At 43.2% G+C, this 22,887-nt stretch overlaps 2 protein-coding genes across 2 annotated transcripts in view; one reads left to right on the forward strand and one right to left on the reverse strand.

Annotated features, from left to right (window-relative positions):
* LOC119650585 (uncharacterized protein DDB_G0284459) overlaps window positions 1-22,887 on the reverse strand; it is a 268,771-nt gene that overhangs the window by 214,259 nt on the left and 31,625 nt on the right. The gene's annotated exons all lie outside the window — the stretch shown is intronic.
* On the forward strand, window positions 19,747-21,787 carry LOC119650586 (zinc carboxypeptidase). The gene is made up of 3 exons (XM_038053422.1): window positions 19,747-19,895; window positions 20,382-20,682; window positions 20,741-21,787. Exons 2-3 carry the CDS (start codon window positions 20,395-20,397, stop codon window positions 21,728-21,730), a joined length of 1,278 nt encoding a protein of 425 aa, XP_037909350.1. The 5' UTR covers window positions 19,747-19,895; window positions 20,382-20,394; the 3' UTR covers window positions 21,731-21,787.

The raw sequence follows: 22,887 nt of genomic DNA on the forward strand, positions 1-22,887 counted from the left end.
CGAAGCGGCAGCGGTCCTCGGACGATCCTAACTCTTCGACACAAAGGCAGGAAACTCCTCCTAGCTGTAAGGACTGCGTCCGCGCAAGGCATTAAGCTTTGCTTTGAGTCGGTAGGTATATACCGTAAAATGTTACGGCTGAACTTTGCCGACGAAAACACGAACGAGTGGCTCAGGCAGCACTGCTCCTCCCTTAACGATGTGTGGGAGGGTGCGCGACTAACCTTGAAAAGGGTCTCGGAGCTTCCATCGATCAAAAAGTGCTTCCTCTGGCTTCCAGAAGAAGAGCGAAATGGTGTCGGGGTTCTGGAACAACTTGGTGTACAGAATAACCTTAACACTTCCTGATAGGCAGCAAAACAGGAGAGAGAACCGATCGGCCGGGAACTTTTCTCACTATCGGCGTTCCCGGACCTGATGTTAAGAAGGTTCGGGAAAAATCGGGTTGCCGGCTCTACTATGGGCTGGGGACCGTCACGTTACAAGTGTCGGCTCCTAAAACCATTGAAGGGGACATGCAGCCCCCAGTATCTACATCTGAAACGTAGATGAGGTGCCACATTTGCCAAGTAAATTTGCAGCATTGTGAAACGGCGACTGCACTTATCAGTCGTCGGATCAATAGCTGCAAGACATTTATATACCTCATACAAGAACCGTGGGTTGTTGGTGGCGCAGTCAGGGGCCTAAACTTCCAACATGCTGACCTATTGTATGCCAATGGAAGCGGTCGACCCCGCACCTACATGGTAGTCTCCAAAGACTTCCAGGCTAACCTGGTTAACGACCTAGGTGATGGCGACGCCACATCGGCTAAGCTAACCATAAAAAGTCAACAGGGAGATAAAGAGATACTATGGTGCTCTGCATATTTCCCCTACGACGCAGAAGACCTTCCCAGTGGAACATTCATCAGAGCTATCCAATATGCCATAAGTAGAGGCATGGGGGTAATAGCAGAATGTGATGTCAATGCTCACCACATATGCTGGGGGGAATGGGAAGTACACAGAAAGCGATGAAGAATTTGCTTGAAGTACACTTCCCAGGCAGCATCCAAAATCTAATCTCCGGGCCAACAGGTGCATACAACCCTCAATCGAGAGACTGGAATCTGGCATGCAAAGTAGTATCACTGGAGCGAGTGAAATGGGCATTTAACTCGTTCCATAGATACAAGTCTGCAGGTCTGGATGGCATCATCCCTGCGCTAGTAATAGAAGGAATGGATGCCCTGGGTCGACACATTCGGAATATATATCGTGCATGCCTAGCACACGTTTATATTCCAAATAAATGACGGGATGTGAAGGTGCAGTTCATTCCCAAACCAGGAAAACCCACCTACACAGATGCGAAAAGCTTTCGACCTAACGTCCTTCCTGCTAAAAGGACTAGAAAGACTAGTAGATCGGTTCATAAGGGATACACACATTCCTAAATGGCCACTTCACCATAGGCAACACGCCTACCAGAAAGGCAAATCCACGGAGACAGCACTCCATGAACTTACGGCAAAAATTGAAAAGGCGATGTCCGATAAAGAATACGCTTTAGGCGCATTCATGGACATCGAAGGTGCCTTCAATTATGCCTCATTCGCGGCAATTTGTGATGCGGCAAGACAGCATGGAATCGAACCGCTGCTAATCAGTTGGATCCTTCCCATGCTAGAGTGGAGAAAATCCACATATCGGTCGGCCAAAAGTCTATTGAAGCAAGATGTCTCAGGGGCTGCCCACAGGGAGGGGTTCTCTCTCCACTGTTATGGCTCTTGGTGATGGATACCCTGCTGTGGCTCCTGGAGGACAAAAAAGTCTTCGCGCAAGCATTTGCGGACGACCTAGCCGTAATAATTACCGGCAAGTTTGCGGACACAGTATGTGACCGCTTGAATGCAACTCTGCATATAATCCAGTACTTAGGAGTACATTTCGACTCCAAGTTAACGTGGAAGCATCATATCCAGGAACAATACCAGAAATCCTGCAGATTGCTCTGGTGCTGTAGGAATGCAATAGATGCAATAGAATGTAAGACCTGGGGACTTTCACCTAAACGGATACACTGGATGTATACATCCATAATAAAACCCATTTTGATGTATGCATGCATCGTCTGGTGGCCAAGACTGAACTTTGCTAACAGCAGGAAGCTGCTAACGCAGATTCAGAGACTTGGTTGCCTAAGTATTACTGGAGCAATGAGTACTACGCCGACTGCGGCACTTGAAGCTATCCTAAATTTACCCCCAATTCACTTGCAGGTGAAACGGAAAGCGGCCAACGACGCATATAGGCTCGATACCATTGGGGCGTGGAAAGGCGGCCAATCCAACGGGCATGCGTCTATCTGGAAATTCCTTGAAAAACATCCAGTAGCCCTGATGCCGACCGATCATATGGTTTCCAGATTCGTCTTTGAAAAGACATACACTGTCGTAATCACCGAAAGAGAAGAATGATCGACAAGTGGCCATGAGTCTTTTCAGATTACAGACCTAATAATCTTCACCTCCGGGTCAGTCATGGAGGATGGATCGGGTGCAGGTGTGTTCTCGGAGAATCCGATTATAGAACTGGCCCGACCCATTTCATTGGCAGCAGGAGAATGTCTGCGACAAAAATGGAGAGGTCGCACCATTCGAATCTGTTCCGACAGTCGGGCGGCATTATCAGCACTAAATGGCAACAACATATCAAGCCAGTTGGTGTGGAGTTGTCAACAGGTGCTGCTGAAACTTGGCCGACTGAACAAAACATTCCTGATGTGGGTGCCGGGACACTCTAACATCGCCGGTAATGAGAAGGCTGATAGACTGGCTCGCCGAGGGTCTGGATCCACAATGGTGGGACCAGAACCAGCTCTTGGAATCCGACCATCTACTGTCAAGTCTACTCTGGAGGGTGAAATTGCAAGGATTCACGCAACCGAGTGGAGAAATTTGGGCTCTTGCCGGCAAAGAAAATCCTTGTAAAGGAGCCTAGGGCCACTAGAGCGGCTTTTTTGTTGTCCCTTAAGAAGTGGGACATGAAAACCCTAGTAGGGCTTTTGACGGGACACTGCCCCTTAAACTACCATATGGAAAAGATTGGGGTGGTGGTTTCGGCTGTGTGCAGCCAATGTGAGGAGGAGGAGGAGACAGCCCTGCACTTTTTATGCAGCTGCCCGACATCCTCAGATCTCAGACGAAGACACCTTGGGAAGGTTTTCTTCAATGAAGAATCTGCACACTTTCTGCCTCTTGAGAATGTTCTCAGATTCGCTAAAGCCTGCGAACACCGTAGGCGGGAAACCATTGAATAGGCAACTTACGGGGATAGTACAATGGGCCTAATAACGGTCTGAGTGCTCAGAGCTGCGGCTGCCCCCACTTAACTAAACTAACTAACTATTATATATGAAGATTTGAGTAGACATTTCTCCCATTTGTACATAGCTTGTAAGGGAAGGTAAGGTAAATATTAAGTCAGACTACTCATTTTAGTATGATACTAACATCCAAATTCTCAAAATGACAATTTTAACCTGATATGACTTTGTTAATAAGAGCGCGATTTCCACCAAACTTGGCGATAACATGCTGTATATTCCAGCCTATAATTTATTATTCTAGGATGAACTTAAGTGAATTTCTAATCAATTTCCAAATAATATAATCATATACTATTATTAGCTAGATATTATTATTAGATATCGGTATAGAGGGTATTTTTGAGTCTGTACATGGCAAGAGTTTCATGATTTTTTGGTGATTTTTCATTTGGATAGCCGCTGAGAATGGGTCCTTTAAAGAAATGATCAATTTCCGGCCTTCGTTATATCCTCTTTTGCACCAAATGTGAGAACCGAGTCCAGCTTTGAAAAGTACTTATCGGAACCTTTTATTTGATATCCTAAATGAATATATTCGATGAAAAAACGCACGCCTTCCTTTTGGATATTATGGGGATGTCCTTCTAAACTCAAAGTAGAACGATGTCACTCACTGCATGGCGTTCATATTTCCTACCTTCCTACTAAATTTCGTGTCGATAAGAGAAACCGTTTCTGAGCAAATGGGTCACAGACAAATAGATAGATGGAGAGGCAAAGGGGTTGACAGTGAGCCGATTTAAATAAGGTTTTTTTTTTTAAACGAGACCTTAACAATCAAGACTACCGATCTAAATATAAGAAAAGATAATCCACCCATTGTTCCAACTGGGGAAACCAACCTCGAACCGGAACTACTCTGTCTAATAAATATGATTTTCCATGTAAAAACGGGTGAAACATTTTGCTGTAGAATCAGGAAAGCAAATCGAAGCAGCTTCAGGAAATTCAGTGAAGGGATTGAATAAACCACAGAAGCGGACAAAAAGGATCCGTTTTCACCCTATATTTTTCGGACCAATTTAACTGACATCACCTATTCAGTGGAGGACATCTTAAAAAACTACGTTCTAACGCGTAATCTTTGGCATTCATGACAGTATGCTACCCGGTGTGAACATAACGATGACTGCTTACGGGGTGCGAAGTGAGTTGGCGCTTCTACAGTATATTGCGTCTTGAAGGTTATGAACTTAAAGCCAAGGATGAGAGTGAGAGTGGTCTTATCACTTCAGTCAGTCAAGTTATCATTGCACATGACTTCCAGTTCTGCGAGTTCTCGCTCCCTTGACCGAATATGGACTGGTATATTTCCAGGTCTCTCGGGGCTCCCAGAATATTTAGTAGAAAAGGGGCCTGCATATGAATCATAATCTATGACGCAGTTTGGATGTATCATTAATCACCAGATTCAAAATTAGCATAGAAGTTGGGCAACCGTCGATCGATGGCTGAAAAAAATGCTTGACTTCTTCGTCGGCGCGCAATAACATTTGGCCTTACATTCCAATCGATTCCACTAAAGCAGTCTAGACTGGAGTGAGTAACCCGGTAATGAATCCATCTAGATCTAGGAACTTAGGGATGACCAGGTAGACTGTGGTTAATTATGATCATGGAAATCCCCCGCTACCACCTTCAGAAACGTGGCCTAAGTTGACTGAATACATCCACCAGCACCTAGGTGCAGCTCCACTCAAGTGCCTCGTCGAGGAAGCCTTGAAAGGTTCTTTTTTGACACTTTAATCCGATCAACCGCCATGTGATGTAAAATAACTTTGTGTACCTTAGTTTTTAGTGCATTAGGATCCCATCAGAATGATGAATGCGGAGTTAAATTGGAAAGAAAGTTGAAAAAAAAAACACTTCCACCGACATTCCTATCCTGCCACGCCATCCCTAACCCATTAAGTGTGGTCATACCCTTTAACAATTGTCAGTTTTATCGTTAATTAGCAGGGGTCTGACAGATGGATCACAAAACTGAAGAAGCACATTTCTTTACATTTTTGTTTAGGAGACTGTTCGAGAAACGCTTCAAAAATAATATCTGAAAAACGCGTTCTTAGAAAACACTGGGACCGGACTTCTTTCGACATTCAACCAAACTCATGGTTGGGTGAGAACGAAATGATATCAACAACAAAACGGAAGATTGATTTTGATTAATTTTATTGCCCGCACCAAGCAGGATGAGAAGAAAGAAAATGAAAACGAAACGAAAAAGAGAAAACAGTAAACAGCGAATTGCGCGTCAAAATGATATGAAAAACGTCAAGCGGTGATGTTGATAGAGAACCGCTGTAAATTTACACAAACAGTCTGCGCTGACACAGAGATGAGATGAGATGAGAAGCGGGGGATTTGAACAGAGACAGATACGAATTCATGAATGCAAATAAAAAATTGCAGCAAGCAGGAAACAGGAAGACGGAAAAAAGTAAGAAGACGCCTCTCTCGCAATTTTTCCACGATTGGTGCAACCCCATAACGATCGCTAGAATTTAACGAACCAGAAATTACTGGAAAAGAAGTGTCTTATTACTTTCAAATTATTATATCCATGCTTCCCATCGATCCTTGACATGGTTTTCATCCTTTAAAAACAGGCCTTATTTCTTGGGTCAACCAAAACCGATGAGGTTTTTGAATAGTAAATCTCTTATAGCTCTTCTATCGGGTAGCTGATTTCAAAACAACTCATTCAGGAAAACCAAGATATTTTCAATAACCCTACAACACCAGAAAAATCCTGTTGCCATTAGCAATTGCTTTAAGTGCAAACAAAGCAATGGAAAACTCAATCCACTGAAACAACATCCAACATTTTTGCAAAACTACCGTGCTAGTACTTTTCCCTTTTGCTCTATATTCGCGTAGCATTTATCAAACCCCGAGTTTTCGAGGACCTCATAGGAACTCTCGTATGTGGTTGCAGCGCCCTCTGAGGAGTATCACCCCTCATCAAAACATGGGTGCAGACTTCCAACTCCCCAGGTGTGTGGACCGTTGTTCCTGAGTGACAAGATGGCAGAGGCGGCTTGAATCTGAGAATGGCCTCCCGTAGCAGGCACAACAGTCCGGCCAATACAAGTCCGCTTCACTTGTCGAGGACTGGGTGGCCGAATAGGTGCTCCCCGTAGACCAGATCAGCAGGGCTGGCAGCAAACTCCTCACGGATGACTGTTCGGAGGTCAGGCGGAAAGAAAGGCAAGACCTGTGACTAGGGCGACTTTTCGCGTGCCATAATGGTTGGTTCTAGCGCTCGATGCCAATGTTTCAGCATCCTTTTAGACTTCGGATGGTATGCGGTTGTCCGCTGATATTTGAATCCCAGGAGCTTTCCGGGCTTTGATAAAAAAGTGGATTTGAATTGCATTCCCTGGTCCATGATAATAACGGGCGAACACCAAAGCGGGAAATGCACTCTAGACAAAGGGCCTCAGCACATGACTTTGCTGCAACGGCCTTCAAAGGTATTGCCTCAGGCCGCCGATTAACCGTGGAACTTTTCCACGATCGGTGCAACCCCATAACGATCGCGGATATCCTCATTTCGGATGTGATCTAAACGTGTGACGCCACTAGTCCAACGTAGCATCTTCGTCTCCATTACCGCAAGACGCCGTTCATTGTCTTTTATGATCGGCCAACACTCAGAACCATAGAGAGCGACTGGACGGACGACATTGCGATAAATTTTAGATTTGAGACGTTCGTTGATACGTCGATCAGAAAGGACACCAGTTGTGGAACGCCACTTCATCCAGGTTGCATTAATGCGTGAAGCAATTTCATAACGCGGCTCAATGATTGTGGGGCAATATTTGTAGAATTCATCACTTCTCACTCTATGGAAGCGTTTTGTTGTTTTAGGGAATACACTCAATTCTTTCTTGGCATGCCCAATAACCTTATAGGCATGCGAAACATTCTCTGAGCCAAGAATTCACGTCTTTGTTCATGGACGGCCAGAAATAATTGCTGGAGACTAGTCGGTTCGTTGTCCGAATGCTAGGATGCGAAAGAACGTGCACCAAGCGAAACATATCCTTACAAAAAGCGGTCGGGATATGTGACCTAGGTCCCTCTTTGGAGATCTCGCAGTAGATAGAGGAAGACGAGCCGAACGTGGAGTGCTCCGTAATCTTGCATTTGGAGTTCGACTGCAGGCTCTGAAGAACTGCGTCATCCTTTTGGGCCACAGCGATTGCCGAAAAGTCAGCAGCGGCTAGGGTATCGGCCTCGAAGACCCAAGACAAAGTATCAGCGACCAATTTGTCTTTACCGAGCACATGTTGAATCTTCGAAGTAAACTACCTAATGTAGGCTTAGTACCGAAATTAGTGAGGAGACGCTTTGTCGGGTTTCTGCCTTAAGGCATATGTCAGAAGGTTATGGTCTATGGAAAGAGTGTTATGGTCTATGGAAAAACGAATTGATGCTCAGATATGCAGCTGGTAATTCACGATCATAGGCGCTGTAATTCTGTTAAGCGCGATTCAACTGTTTTGCGAAGAAACACGACGGTTGCCAGATTTAGTTCACCATCTGATAAAAAGCAGTGCCTACTACAATGTTTAAGGCCTCGAGGAACATAGCTAGGGGTGTATCTTATTGAGGTAAAGCCAAAAGTGTAGCGTCTACCAGCTGCTGCTTGCTTATTTTAAATGCTTAAACGGTTCCTGAAGACCACGCAAGCTCCCGCGATTATTTGGTTTTAGGACCAGATAGAAAGGCGTTAAGTAAAGCCTAGTGGAAAGAGACTTCTGGCAGGAATCAACAGTTCACCATATCCAAGAACCCTCTAAGGCCTATTACTGTCTTTGGTAGTGGAAAAACTCCCGATCGCCTTCACCTTGTCTGGTTCTGGTTGTATGCTGTGAAAGTTGGTGGAATCGCTTGGAAATTTAACCTGTTGCTAGAAAAATTATCACTTTTTAACGTTGAGACATAAGCCATTGTCAAAGAAACGTTAAAAAATGCACTCGATTTGTGCCCCATACTCGGATTCGGTGGGCAAATGAAACCAGAATGTCATCCAAGTGGCAAAACAGAGGTCCAAGCAAGTAAAGAGAGGATGAATCTCTGGAAGGTTTGCGCCGCATTGCGCTTGCCAAAAATCATCTGTTTAAACTTGAAGAGTCCGGGTAAGCTTGGGCGTGATAAAAGGTAGCGAAGACACGATTGTTTGCTAAATAATGCGGTAAGTCTTGGATGAGTGAGGTGAGGTATCGGTCCCAAATTGTCTGAGCGTTCAGGCGACAAGATGAAGTGGGGATGACCAACTGCTGTTGATAAATCCGCATATACTCTGCTAGCCGTTCAGACTTGTTTCGCTCAACGGCGGGCTTCTGATGTGGTAAAGGACGCACCTTTGAGAAGATTGGGTAGTCAGTACTGATGGTGTGGTGCTGAACATCATGTTTAACTGAATGAGAGAGACTACGATTGGTAGTAACATTGCGGTATTTTTGGAGAAGTACGTGAATACGTGGGTCGACAATGTCTATATGAAAAATGATAGAAAGAGTGCTGGGTGAGCAGGTTGAAATTTTCCTTGACAATCTAAGCAAGGTTGTGGGGTTCATCTATGCTGCATATCCACTAACAATCCATAGCAACATAGGAAGTCTGCGCATATGGGGAGACTGATGTCAGCCAAAAGGAAACGCCATAGCCAACTCAATTTTTTGGATTAGCGAGAAAAGTTCTGGTACATTTAATGGACTGCTCCGCAATCCTACGATGGTATTAGCACACTTTTGAGTTCGATACCGATTACGGCGCATGGTTATTCGAACGCCCATTTCTTGGGGCAGACGTCGACCGTGTTTGCAACTGTTGCCTCCAGCGCAGTGCTGCCACATTAGCCGTACGCGCAGCTGTTGGTCTTCTCAATTCGGCGGCCTCTCGCGACACCTCCGCGACAACAGGACGCGTGTGCCCCTCTATGGGATCACCGTTGGTACACACTAGTGTGGTCAGCATGCCCTCCAGCAGTCGCTGAAGCCACAAGGACTTCAGAAGCTCAGAGCCGTCCGTGTCTCATACCCACATCATGTGCAGAAGTAGCTAACTAGAGGTGCGGTCACTACTATTCCTAAACCTTCAAGATTCTCAGTCTGCCAAAACAACTAACAATTTATTGTTATTACCGTGGTGTTCATATTTCGCACCTACTTTCAATTCTGTTGTCCACCAGCTCAAACTACTGCAAAATGGTCCTTAAATTCACTTGTAAACAAATTGAAATTTATGAGCACTTTGTTCCATGCATCCCGGACAAAAAAGAACCTCATCCCAATCATTAAAGTCTCGTTACCAAGTTCATTGTCATCATGATTGCAACCAGTTTCATCCGTTATTTAAACTACAAGGACGATCGTAAAAAAAGCCCAACAAAAGCCTTTGACAAAAATCTTGAGCATAAAATCCATGGTGCCTTCCTGCTTCTGCCTTCCAGCTTCAGACGAGGACTCTGGGTGCTCGGTTGCCTCCTAAAACTCTAAGCAATAAACTATGTACAGAGTGAAGTCCTTTTTGCTTATAAGGACTCTAAAATGTTGTAAATCTTTACATTAGTGACGAGGAGAATTTATTACCCAACATTTTGTCGTACGTCTTATGACGAGGGTGATGATGGGAGTTGAAGATGGAAAGATGCCGAGGATTTTTGGAACAAATGATGAAGACGACACCATGAAGCCAGGAAACGACGATTGTAGAATGGTTGATGGCTGTTAAACTGAGTTTTGTGAATGAGAGAAATTGCAGAAGCGAAGCTCGTTCGGTTAATTTACATCATTAGAAAGTTGGGCTGGTGGGACGGGGTGGGTGGTGAGTGTCGAAATTTGAACCGGTGGTGCTCGGGCTGAAGTTAAAGTTGAATGATTATTTCCAGTTTAAGTTATGTAATTTTGTGACATATGGTTTATGCTTGTTGGAATTGATCATAAAATGAGGGATTTTATAGGATTGACTGAAAATGAAATAATGAAGATAGACAGGCACGTGATCGGTTTTCGCTGAGCGCCATCCCTTTTAGTTTGGTGACCGGGTTCGAATCTAAGTTGAGCCATGAGCATTTTCTGTTTGTTTGAATGCTTGTCTCCATGCTGTAGGCCTGTCACTTGTACAAGATTAGGTCTAAAGTAGGGAGATATATAAAAAAAACTTTAAAGATAAAGATAATAAGGACATCTGCGATTCCGTATATTATTCTAATACTTGAATGCTAAGACGAATTACAATCACACTGTACTCGCTCGTACTGATATCGTTATCAAGTTTCTACTTCTAAGTTGTTACAAGAAAGTGCCACAGTTCTTCTTAATTGTACTTGATTGCGTGGGTCATGTAAGCACATCTATTTCAACTTGCAACTTCATTTAGAGGAAAATTCTCGATGATAATGGAAATGTTTGATAGCTTATCAGTTTTTAGTTGGTGGAATAATTGCTAACCTTTAGTGAGTTATGTCCAGTAAGTTATTATTTATTTGCTATAATTACAGTTCACGTTCATTCACATACTGAAGAGGTATTTATTTTTCAATTTATACATTTATATTTCATAAAAGATTGAAGATTATGCTACGTTATTTGCAGGAGTAATATGATTTTTTTCGACAAACTAATGTGCAAAAGGGTCATTTTTCTTCAATTGTTGTCTCACTTGGAAGCGAGGTCGTCTTTTTTGGACCAGACTCCTCAGGTCGCTGTTACCTTGTGTTGTATCTAAACCTGTACTTCCCCCGAGATCTAATGACACAATGGATTACGAGATGCGAAAGGGACTTAAGAATACTTGCTTCATGGGGAAAAGACGTGTGATCCAAAGTTTAAAAAACGAAGTCAAGTGCATGTGAAACTAGGCGGAAACAAAGTTCTGAAATTAATACATCTCTATGCAACATACCAAAATGAAGTTGGGAGTCTGAATAGGCTGTTGTCGGCAGGTAAATCGAAATGAGACTTAACGTACAATGGACCCACGTTGGGCGCCATTTTTGACAATGACAAGAGAGGGACTGACGTGTGGAAACCACCCTTCTCCCTACATTACTCAGACTGGTAAGCTTAGGGGGCACTTCAGTGGACCTGCATTAAATGAGGTTAAATCTTCAGGATCCATTTCGTCATTTTATTTGATTTTTGGGAAAACTATCTTGTTAGGTGACTTTGGCCACCTTAGATGGTCATTTGGCCATTTCACAATCTATCAAGTCATTACTATTTTGTAATTATCATTCTGTTCGAAACCTCGCTTAATTAAAGCAAATTTCCTTGAGACTGAGTTAACTATACAAAATTCCGTATGACAGCTGGTTGGTTGGTGATGGAACCTTTGGGACGAAATCGATCGAAAACTCAAGTCCTCCATTTGATAAGTGAAGTGAAGGAAGATGAAGTTCTAGTGCTTCTTGACGTTGAAGTTCTTTTATTCTACATCATCGTGGCACTACAGCCCGTCATTGGGGCTTGGGCAACTAGATCGTTGTCCTCCAATTATCCTGGTTACGTGACCACGTTCTCCTATCTTGGAAGCCCAGCAGTTGCGCATACCCTGCTCCCTGAGGGGGTTATAGTTTAACGAATTTCGAGACTTCTAGCTCATCGTACAGTTCATTTGTACCGGATGCGCCATTCATCACGGTCGCGAACTGCTCCGAAAATTCACCGAAGGACTTTCCATCAAGTGGGTTTAGCAAATTTTCGGCGGCTTGGGATAAGGTCCAGATTTCGCGCTCGTAAAGTAGTAATGGTCCTATGATGATTTTGTATACGCGGATCTCTGTGTTTCTATGCCTATGCTTGGATTTCATTATGGGAAGGGCCGAGATTGCATCGTCATTTTCGTTTTGTCCTCATTGATGTGTTGTCCAACTTATTTGGTAGGTGCCAAGAATATGTGGAAGTTCCTCTGCGTCGGTCAGTTTTCGGAAGATGATGTTGATGTCATCTGCGAACACTAAAAATTGTGCCAACTTAATGAGTAGCGTTCCGCTGGTATTGGCATCAATTGCTTGGATAGCGTATTCGAGTGCTTGGTTGAAGAGCGTTGGCGCTAGTCTGTCAATCTGTTCTGGATCCTGACATGTGAGATGGAGTCATCTGCGTCAGTCGTACTAGCTTAGCTGATATACCAAATTGTAGCATTATGTTGTACTCCACGATCTATACTGTCGTATATCTGCTTGAAGTCGACAAAGGTTTGGAACACGTCAACGTTATATTCCCATTACTTTTGCAGAATTAATTTAACGTAAAAAGCAGGTCGCTTGTGAAGCGACCCGTCCTAAAAACGCTTTGGTAGAATTTTCTTTAGTAATTTATAGGACGAACAGACTAGTGAAATGCCTCTGTAGTTTTCACAACGCAATCTATCATCCTTTTTGTGGATGGGACAGGTAATGAGTCCTCTTGAATCTTATGAAAGTTTGAGATCACGGGAACGTTGTTACCGTGCTTAACTTCCGCAGACCCAAAGAGTTGTTGTTCATTCCCCTACGCCGACCACTCAAAATCTACGAAGGCTCATGCAACGGACAGAAACTATGGAACAGTTGTTGCCATCATCGCTGCATACCGTCTTTGGAACTCTTCCTTTCACTTCCGCATATGATCCTCGGGTGATCGGCAGTAGAAGCATAGCATGGAATCTGTTTATCAGCGTGTTTGTTGAAAATACGGTGAGACATGCCGGAATGGGAATATTGCCCGAGTAAGCGTCATTTTTTTCTTCAAAACAACGAGTTTGTTTTTGGTTACCTTGAAGCACATTCCCGATTTCTTTCAACCTTCCGGTACACATCATCATTTCAAAAGAATTCACGAAAACCCCTAAAATTCTCTAAAATCCAGGATAATGCAGTCAAACACTCGCAGAAGAAGAAGGATAAAGAAGAAGATTCAGGAAAAGGAGGGGAAACAACTGGGAAACAAATAGATTTCCAAACAACAAAAAGAGGTTACGAATACTTTGAGGAAGGGGACTGAAATTTTAGTAGCTGGCAAAATGATACCGAAAACGCTAGCGCTATCAAGTTTCCAATCAAAAAGTACTTGACAGTCGAAGAAGGCAAAAAAGAAGAAGAATTGGTGGACCTCTGTACAAAACCGGGATGTCTGGAGTTGCTTATTAAGGCAGGGCTAGACCGGATACCGGTTATTGCGCCGTTGATGATGATGATAAGCTATTGTTTGCCTTTTCTGTATTTAATGAAAAACGAAAATCTACTTAATCAGAGAGGATGGAAGATCAGGCGTTGGATTACCGGCGGAGTAAGGAGACATGTTATCGATTCCGTCTGATCATAAAACCTGATATCAGCTTACACTCTTGCCTTTTGTTGTGTAACTAGCTCACTTCTATCGTCCACCATTCGCCAATTGCTTATCTGCTGACCTCAGGTTACGATGGAATATTCTGATTGATTCGCCTCTTCAATGCAGTTGTGTGGAGGCCAGTGCCACTTTTCAGCGCAACTAACTCCACACCGCACATCAACGGTTTCTGAACCTTTTCCTTTTCAGCTGTCCTGTCCATTGTTAGTAGAGGTGCAATTTCAACCAAACCTGGTAGGGTTATGCTTTATATTGTAGCCTATATACCCCTTCTTACCAAATTCGCCGCAATAAAATTCAGTGTGGGTGATGGCAAAAGTGTAAGACAACTTTTTTATGTCAAGTGTTCGTATCACTGCGACAGCGTATACGTCAGCTGCTTGAAGGGGGTATATCGCAGGAACATTAGTCAGTAGAGCAGCTCTTCGTACGGCATGGATGAGCTGATTATCCTCTATCATCCAGGGTATTTTGGCAACTCAAAAGGATCAGCCCCTGGACAAAGTAAATGGTCTGCCGGATGCAGTGTTTGAATCGACCGTTAGTCAAGTGGCACAATTCTCCGCGGTGCGCATTGAGCCTTCCGCTACGGGGGCCAAGCTCAGGCTCGACCTCCGCCAAAGCTGTAGTCATTCGCGCTGTGAGGCGAAAAAGTGCAGGTCGCTGTGCTCAGTTCCGAAAATGCGTAGGGCCTTGCTAACAGCCGCAGGCTACGCGACCGTTACACTTCGTCCCTCTTTTATTACCGACAGTCATGCACGAACAGTTTTCTTAGGGTACTTTGCCATCGTGGAAGGGATCTGTCCTATTATTGATGTAAGCTTTCTATTCAATTATGGATTGCTAGTCGACATGCAAGGCGACCAATTTATCGACAAAACCAGAAAAGTCTCGTCGCAAGATGACGTTCTAGAATACGACAGTCCTAGCATTAAAGTTACCTCGGGCTCGTCAACATACCACCAGCTTTTGGCTAGGTACCCAGATATCACGCCACCTGATGCCACCTCCACATTCGGCAATTTATCGAGAAAACCCGAGGACAACTGTCTACCGCGAAATTTCGACGACTCGCACCCAACCGACGGGCGGCCTTCATCTGGGCTGTTAGCACTGCTTTACATGGTAACGAAGAAAAACTCCAACTGCCGGCCATGTGGTGACTACCATTCTCTCAATCCACGTACGATACCCGATAAATATCCTGCACCGCATGTACACGACTTCTTGCAGTCGCTGCAGGAGACCTCGATATATTCTAAGATCGACCTTGTTCCCGCTTAAAACCAAGTAGTCGCCTCTGAAGCGGATATTCCGAACATGGCTTTTCGGTCTCTCCGGGTTTCCAATCACGAGCTTTGGTTTCAAAAACACTGCGCAAACATTTCAGCGCCTTTTCAATGGCATTCTCTATGGTATTGGCTCCATCGACGCATATATCGACGACGAGCCCATCGCGGGAAGAAGAATACCGCGAACATGTTAAACAATGGTTCGGGCAGTTGCAGCAATATAGTGTAGTCGTGAATCTGACAAAGTGCAAGTTAGGTAAATAGCAGGTCCATTTTCTCACCTATTTAACTTCGAGACCTGGTATCCTGCCGTCTCAGGATAATCTCAGCGCATTCTTCAATTATCCTAAACTAAAAACCGCGAAGGAGCTCCGGAAGTTTATTGGTATCTTAAATTTTTACCTGATCTGCATACCAAAAACCACGCGACTCAAGATCCACTCAATAGCCTGCCGATCGTCAATATCACCACTGGAAGTTAGCCGCCGAGCATTCGCTCAAACGAAAGACGCGGAAGTGAATCAAAGACGGGCAAGTGAATCAAAGAATATACCCGAAACGAAGAAGATGTGTCTTAAGGTCACCAAGGATGGTCAAAAGAAAATCCTTTTAAGTTGGTTTGTCGGTGAAAAAAAGATAATAAGTTCTCCCCAGGATTCAAGTGTCAATGGCTCTGTTGCTTCCAGTACCTCAAACTTCTTTCGATTACCCCATATAAGATGAATGTATTGGAATCACTGAAGGACAAAGGCCTGAAAATATTTTGTTTAAGTCAGAACAGAGAGCTGCTTTTCCAAACAACAGCAGTCTCATTGGTTAGCCAAATAAGCGAAACCATTCACGGAGTCAAACTGGCTTGACTGAAAATGCAGTGCAGGGAAAGGATAGTTCTAGCAAATATTGCGCAGGGATTACCCTTGATATGCAAAATGAATTCAACTTGGTCAATGGGAATATAATAATGAGGTCTCTTACGATGAGCGGTGCACCTAGTTATTTAGTTGCGTTTATGGCCAGCTATCTAGCAGGAAGAGGGTTCTGGTACGATGCAGATAATTGACCGGGAAAATTTATTGTCCTTCCGGATGATCCACAGGGCTCTGTGCTACACCACTGTTGTAGAGCCTCAGAGAGATTGTGGAGGGGATTCTGCCCTTTCAAATGTGCCCTAACTTAGTTTGCTCTGGACAGTAGCAGTGTTAGGACGTGGCTTTGCGTGAAGTTTGTTTTTCGATTGTGTCACTGCGTAATGGAGCGCTCACTGAAACATCAATTTTTGTGTGCAACTTTGGAAAAATGCAACGGAAACTTATTAAATGCCTTAAGAGGCCTTAAAGGTAGGATGTATTCCGAGATCTCAACGCGGAAGGTGGTAGAAGGTCACTGCTGAGCCTCGTTCTGGACGCCCAACAACAGCCTGACGTCAGAGAAATCGTTCATTTTGAGTTCATACCGCAAGGACAAACTGTCAACGCAGTCTTTTATTTGGAGTTGCTCAAGAGACTAAAACGACGGGTCGTTCGCGTCAGGCCTGGTATCAAAGTCGTTTTCAAGCTCCACCACGACAATGCCCCTAGCTACACGGCCTTCAACGTTGTCAATTTCCTGACCCAGAACAAGGCCTCCGTGGTACTCCAGCCTACTTAAAGCCCTGACTTGACTCCATGTGGCTTTTTTTTTGTTCTCCTGACTAAAAAAGCAGGGAAAGCACTCGGAGTCGGTGGACAACATTCAAACTCAAGTTACTAGGTCCCTGAGAGGCATTCCAATCGAGGAGTTTCAGAGTGCTTTCCAGCCGTGGCAGAATCGTCTCCGCAGGCAGTTTGGAGAACTATCTGACCTAACATATTCAATAGTCAAAGGGTGAGGCAGTTTATAGGAGGACCACTCTAAGAGGATGCTATGGTTGAACCGTCTCAGACGAAGTCACCTACATGCTAGTCGGAATAATGACGGTCGGCATTTTGCCCGTTGAGATGATATAGATGATCCGGCTTGTTCCTTCTATGTTCGGCACGTAAAATATGCCGAAAGAGAGGATTTGTTGAGCAGGGGACAAAAACGATCCATTCCCAGTATCAAGGTGTCGAAATTGAGAAGGCATGGTGAGATCAACTATGATCAGATGCAGTTTACCACGGGACAGCCCCAACAAGCAACTAGTAGGTTGAGTCGGAATGTAAGAAGCATTATAGCCATTTTTCTATTTGAAAGTTCCCCGAATTCATTTCGAGGAATGTTAACTTTCAGACGAGCTCTGCTCTATTTGCATGATGGATTCAATGGAAGCAATGGCTTTTTTCCTTGAACAAGGCAATTAGATTTTTATAAGTCGGAGCTTTTCCGAATTATGTACACCCTCGTTATCAAAACAAGGACCAAGATCTGTAGAGAAAGTGAGGGCGGGGTGTGTTGAAGGTGAACTTTTGAAACGACTACTATCAACCAATAGATTGGAACTCTTCAGTGAATTGACAAAAATTGGGAATTAGGGCCTTTCAAGTTCGTCACCATTGGAGTACATTGCACCATTGGAGTGTGCCTTCTAGGTTGGGGGTTGGGTAGAGCTGACAATCCTACACGAAGGGTCCTCGGACAGCATGGACTTTATAACGACAAACCCGGCAATAACAACGGAATAACGATTTGGTTGAGTACTTTGATGAACTCCTGAACATCCAGAACATCAGAGTGGTCCCGCCAACTGAAGACGACGGACAAATACTGTCACCACCAAGTATAGAAGAAACAACAGCAGATCAGATTTTCTTTCTGCCACAAGTGATGAAAACACTGTTAGAATATGGACATCAGTTGCCCCATATTTTTATCGATTTCAAGGCCACCTAGGGTAATAAGTTCCCATACCTAGGGTCGCAAATCACAACCGATAAAAGCTATGACAATGAAATGCACGCATGGTTGTTAGCAGCTTACAGAGCCTATTTCAGCCTTAGAAAAACTGTTCCGCTCGAAACATCCCTTTCAATAATCTTGCCAGTCCTCCTGTATTCCTCGGAGACTTGGGTTCTTAGCAAGAATAATTGCGAACTCTTGGTTGATTTCGAGAGAAAAATCAGAGGAATTTTCGGCCCCCTATATGAGGATAGACGATTTGGTAGCCTACATAACGCAGAAATCTATGAGCGATGCCATGATCTGGTTTAATAGGTTCCGGTTGCTGGATCACTTAATTCGTATGGATGAGGATGACCCAGCCCGAAAAGTTGATAAGGGTGATATCTATGGTAGAAAAAGAAGACGAGGTAGACCTTGCTTGGGATGGATCTATGGTGTAGGTCAGAACACCAGACAGCTTTTAGGGATATCGAAGACAGGCCTAGACCGGATACCGTTTGTTACGCCGTTGATGATGATCATAGTGAAAAATAGGAAAATTGAAAACCAAAATCTATGCCAACTATCCATGGTGTCTAACCTACCGGAGTCGCCGAAGGACAAAGGTTTGCAGATAATTTCTTTAAGCCAGAACAGAAAGTTGCTTATCCAAACAACAACAGTCTCTTTGGTTAGTCAAATAAGCGAAGTCAAATTCTTTAAATCATGTCTGAAATCAAAACAAATTTTTATGTAAATTTAGATATCTAAATCTGCTAAATTGAATCAGATTCCAAAAAATTTCTGGGATAAAATCCAGAGAAAAATAAAATAAATGCCATTCTCCGTTCAATGTCTGGTTATAAAGTTAATGCTGCTCCATCCCCTTGATAAAAGCTGAAAGAATGCGAACCGTAAATATCAATCAACAAAGACAACTGTCATGAATTTAATCTAAATAGAGGATCGTTAAAAAGATGCGGGATAATCGGGGATAGAGTATGCTTTTTATAGTGCATTTCAAGAATAATTATAGTTGGAAGTCTTCGGGGCTCTTTATTTGGTCCCCGGAAGGGTTTGTCTTGACTTTGAGATGTATCCGCGATAGCACCTATGTAAAAGTGACACCGAATGATACAAATAAATAGAAGCGTTCTTTAATTGGCGATATCTGCTCAAATATTGTATCTATACACTCTGTAGCTACTAAGATATTTGACTAAGTATTTGGGGCCGAAAAAGCGGCATTATCAATTGTCCATCACATCCATTGTTCTTTCTTCGGAAGTTCAAGTTCAAGAAATAACTATTGATTTCCGTTGCTTTGAATGCTAGACTAATATCTTTTGCTATAGCTCAATAGAACTAATTTGAAATTTTAGGGTTTCGTACCGAATTACATGTCATATCCCAAGCACCGTCGAGTCCGTCTGTCCGTCTGTTCCTCTGTTAGTTTGCTACATCCGAGTTACTCAAAAATAGAAGATCCGATTGACACTAAAATTTGATTATAGTGTAGGGTCTGTGTTCTGGTTTGTTCTGGAGGAGTGGGAAGATATCCCCACTTATGCCGAAGATGTAGATTGTTTTCTCACATAGCATGACCATGTAGGGTACCAAATCAGGACTTCCTTAAATAATTAGTGCGACTGCTTACTTTTATATTAATACAAGGGTAAGGGAGGGATGATTTAACATTATCATAAAGCATAATATGGGAGTCTAAGATTTTCTAGAAAAGATACTCAAATGTTAGATAAATTGCTGTACCTTAAACTACTGTATTGATGAAAACTACAGAACCTTAGCAATTTAAAGCATAAAGCCCACTCTCTCTGATTGTGTTGTTCAGTCACGACTCTGTTATCACGCATGCTCTGTCCAATACAATTAGCTCACGCAGAACCAGTTCTCAGATTTTTGAGTGCTGTTTTCAATTCAGATTGATAGTGCGGGTTCAGTGGTCCCTTGTGGCAGTTGTCTGTAGTTCCATAGATACTTAAGAATCAGCTGCTTCTTAGTTTTAGATTAGAAAGTTTCGGTAAGTCTTCTTGTGAGATAGTTTTAAACAATCTGTGTTTGTTGATGTTTTCGGTATCTTTCATTTGGTTAATTTGTATCTTGAGTTTGGTTTTACATCTAAGCCATATGATAGATTCAAATGACGGTGAAATTTTTAATAATATAAAGATATTCAGTGAGAAAAATCAATATTTGGGTATTCAGTTTGATTCTATTAGCATTTATACATATTTATGAGTAAACATCACATTTTGCCATCTCATCAGTCATATTACATCACACGAATTAGATAGTTAAATGAAAAAATTAAGAAAGTCACAAATTGAAACATCTTGAAAGTACGCTTGCCAAAAAGATGTGATATAACGATCACTGATCTGATCAACTGAATTTGTGAATTATTTCAGTGATCCAAAAGGAGGCTTTTGAACTCGAATGTCTAAATAGTTGCCTTCAGATATTCGTATCTAAACTTTCCTTTCTAATTAAAAATATATTTTTCTAGCCCTTTCTTCAAAATGCGCGCTCACTACATCCTTGTAGTGCTACTGGCAATAGTCGCTGCGTATCCTGCAAAGGTCGTTGAAAACCAAGCAAGATTCGACAATTATAGGATCTACCGGCTTCATCTGGCAGAACAAAAGCAAGTTGAAGTATTCCAGGAAGTCGAGCGCCGGAGCGATAGCTATCAGTTCTACGGTCATCCTGAAAAGATTGGACAAAAAGTCAACGTCCTTGTAGCAGCGCACAAAATAGCTGAAATCACTGATCTTCTGGAGACTTATGAAGTGGAACATGAGATTCTGGTAAAGATCCATTTTATTATCTTATTTCCGGGATAACTAAAAGAGGTTCTTCTTTCAGACATACAATTTCCAGGAGAAGATAGATAAAGAGACGAGACATATCCTGTCAAGAGATGCATCCCCAGATAAATTCGACTGGGACCATTTTTTTCATTTAGAGACTATGTATGACTGGATTGAACAATTAGCCAAGGATAATGATAAAGTATCTGTTATAACCCTCGGAAAGTCTCATGAGGGAAGGGACATCAAAGGCATCAGGATAGGAAACAATCCTAAAAAGACGAGTGTCTTCCTCGAAAGTGGTATTCATGCACGAGAATGGATAGCGCCATGTACTGCAACCTACATCATCAATGAACTGATATCATCCCAAAACGAAACCATCAAAAAATATGCAGAGGAATTCAATTGGTTCATCTTTCCGGTATTCAACGTTGATGGCTATCTTTACACATTCAACCATGACCGTATGTGGCGAAAGAATCGAAATCTTTTCGGGGTCTGCAGAGGTGTCGATCTGAACAGGAACTACCCTTACCGTTGGAATGAAACCGGCTCCAGTCCTGACCCTTGCAGATATGACTTCGCTGGCCCAGCAGCTGGTAGTGAAGAAGAAACAAAAAGCTTAATGAAATTCATCAAGGACCACGTTCTGGTTGATCGCATCAAGACCTTCATCTCACTCCATTCGTATTCGCAGTTGATTATGTTCCCTTATGGAACCCCTGAGCAGGTTTCCAACTTTGATGACTTGGATGCTATAGGAAAGAAAGCCGCCCAAACTATTGAAGAGACTTCAGGTCAAAAGTATAAAAGTGGAAGCATTTACAAGACCATCTATCCGTCAAGTGGTTGCAGTCAGGATTGGGCCAGAAATGTAACAGATATTCCCATTGCGTTCACTTTTGAGTTGCGGGGACCACCTAGTAGTCCAGATTTGTTTATTTTGCCTTACGAGCAGATTAGGCCTACAGCAGAGGAGATTTTCGCGGCAATAAGGACGATTTTAACGGAGGCTGACAAGTTGGGATATTATAGTGATTAGGGGCGTTATTTTGGTGTTATGTTACCGTTTTGTAATATAAAATATTCTTTTGATGAAGTTTGTTTTCCGTTTGTTATTATTTTCTGAGAATTGTGAGGTGCTAAGTCTGCATCAACTTAATGCTGGATCGGACCAAATGGGGAGCAACTTACTCCCCCTTAGTTGTTTGGGAAACTAAATGAATTGGTGCTGGGCTAGCGATAAGTTATCAAAATGCTGATCATCGGTCGATTGATGCTGGGCTAGGAACAGGATATGGTAGGGTAGGAGCCTAGTCCAAGAAGTTTTCCTTACCTACACCAATCTTTGCTCTTTCCTGCAAAAATTTATATTAGGATTTAGCTCAATAGGAAATGAATTGGATCCTTCAGTGAAAAACTGAACCAATGGCGTAATACGCAATGATCACATCCAAACTGAGGACGCTTGTAATCAATAACGATCATGACAAAATTGTAGGATGCATCTTGGACTTCTAATTCGTGCTGTCGAGAATTCACTTACTAAGATTTGACTGAGAATCTAGGTCCATCGGAAGTGACCAAAAAGGAGTGGGTGATATACAACGGGATGCTTACCTTCGTCTAGCTAGCGGCTGGTCTATCGGAACGGTAGTATGGGTCCCGCAGAGCATGGTCAACAGTCGGTAGTAGAACTGGCTTGGAGTCATTAACCACTGGTAAGTGCTGCACGGTGGCAACGCTGGATGTCAGGGATGCCTTTAACTCAGCCAAATGGGGTTGGATTAAGGACACCCTGGCTATATTGGATGGCCCTGTTTACTTCGATCAGATAGTCGAGAGTTACCTTTCGGAGAGACTTCTTTGGTTCGAGACGGACGACGCGCTGAAGGAATATGTTGTGACAGCGGGCGCTCCTCAAAGTTCTGTACTTGCTAATCACGAGGTAGTTTTAAAATCGATTATTAGATACCTGAGGGCAATGATCGATGTCAAGTTGAGCTTCAAGGGGCACCTGGACAATGCGCGCGAAAAGGCAACAAAGGCGAGGTCATCTCTAGCAAGGATGATGCCGGATATTGGAGGACCAAAGTCTAGTCGCCGGCTGCTTATCGCAGGTGTGGTGAAATTCATCCTGCTATATGCGGCTCCGTCTGGCCGTGTACACTGGATAACAAAGTGAACCCGAGAAGAGTA

Source organism: Hermetia illucens, chromosome 3, assembly GCF_905115235.1.
Source record: "Hermetia illucens chromosome 3, iHerIll2.2.curated.20191125, whole genome shotgun sequence".
NCBI classification, from domain to species: domain Eukaryota; kingdom Metazoa; phylum Arthropoda; class Insecta; order Diptera; family Stratiomyidae; genus Hermetia; species Hermetia illucens.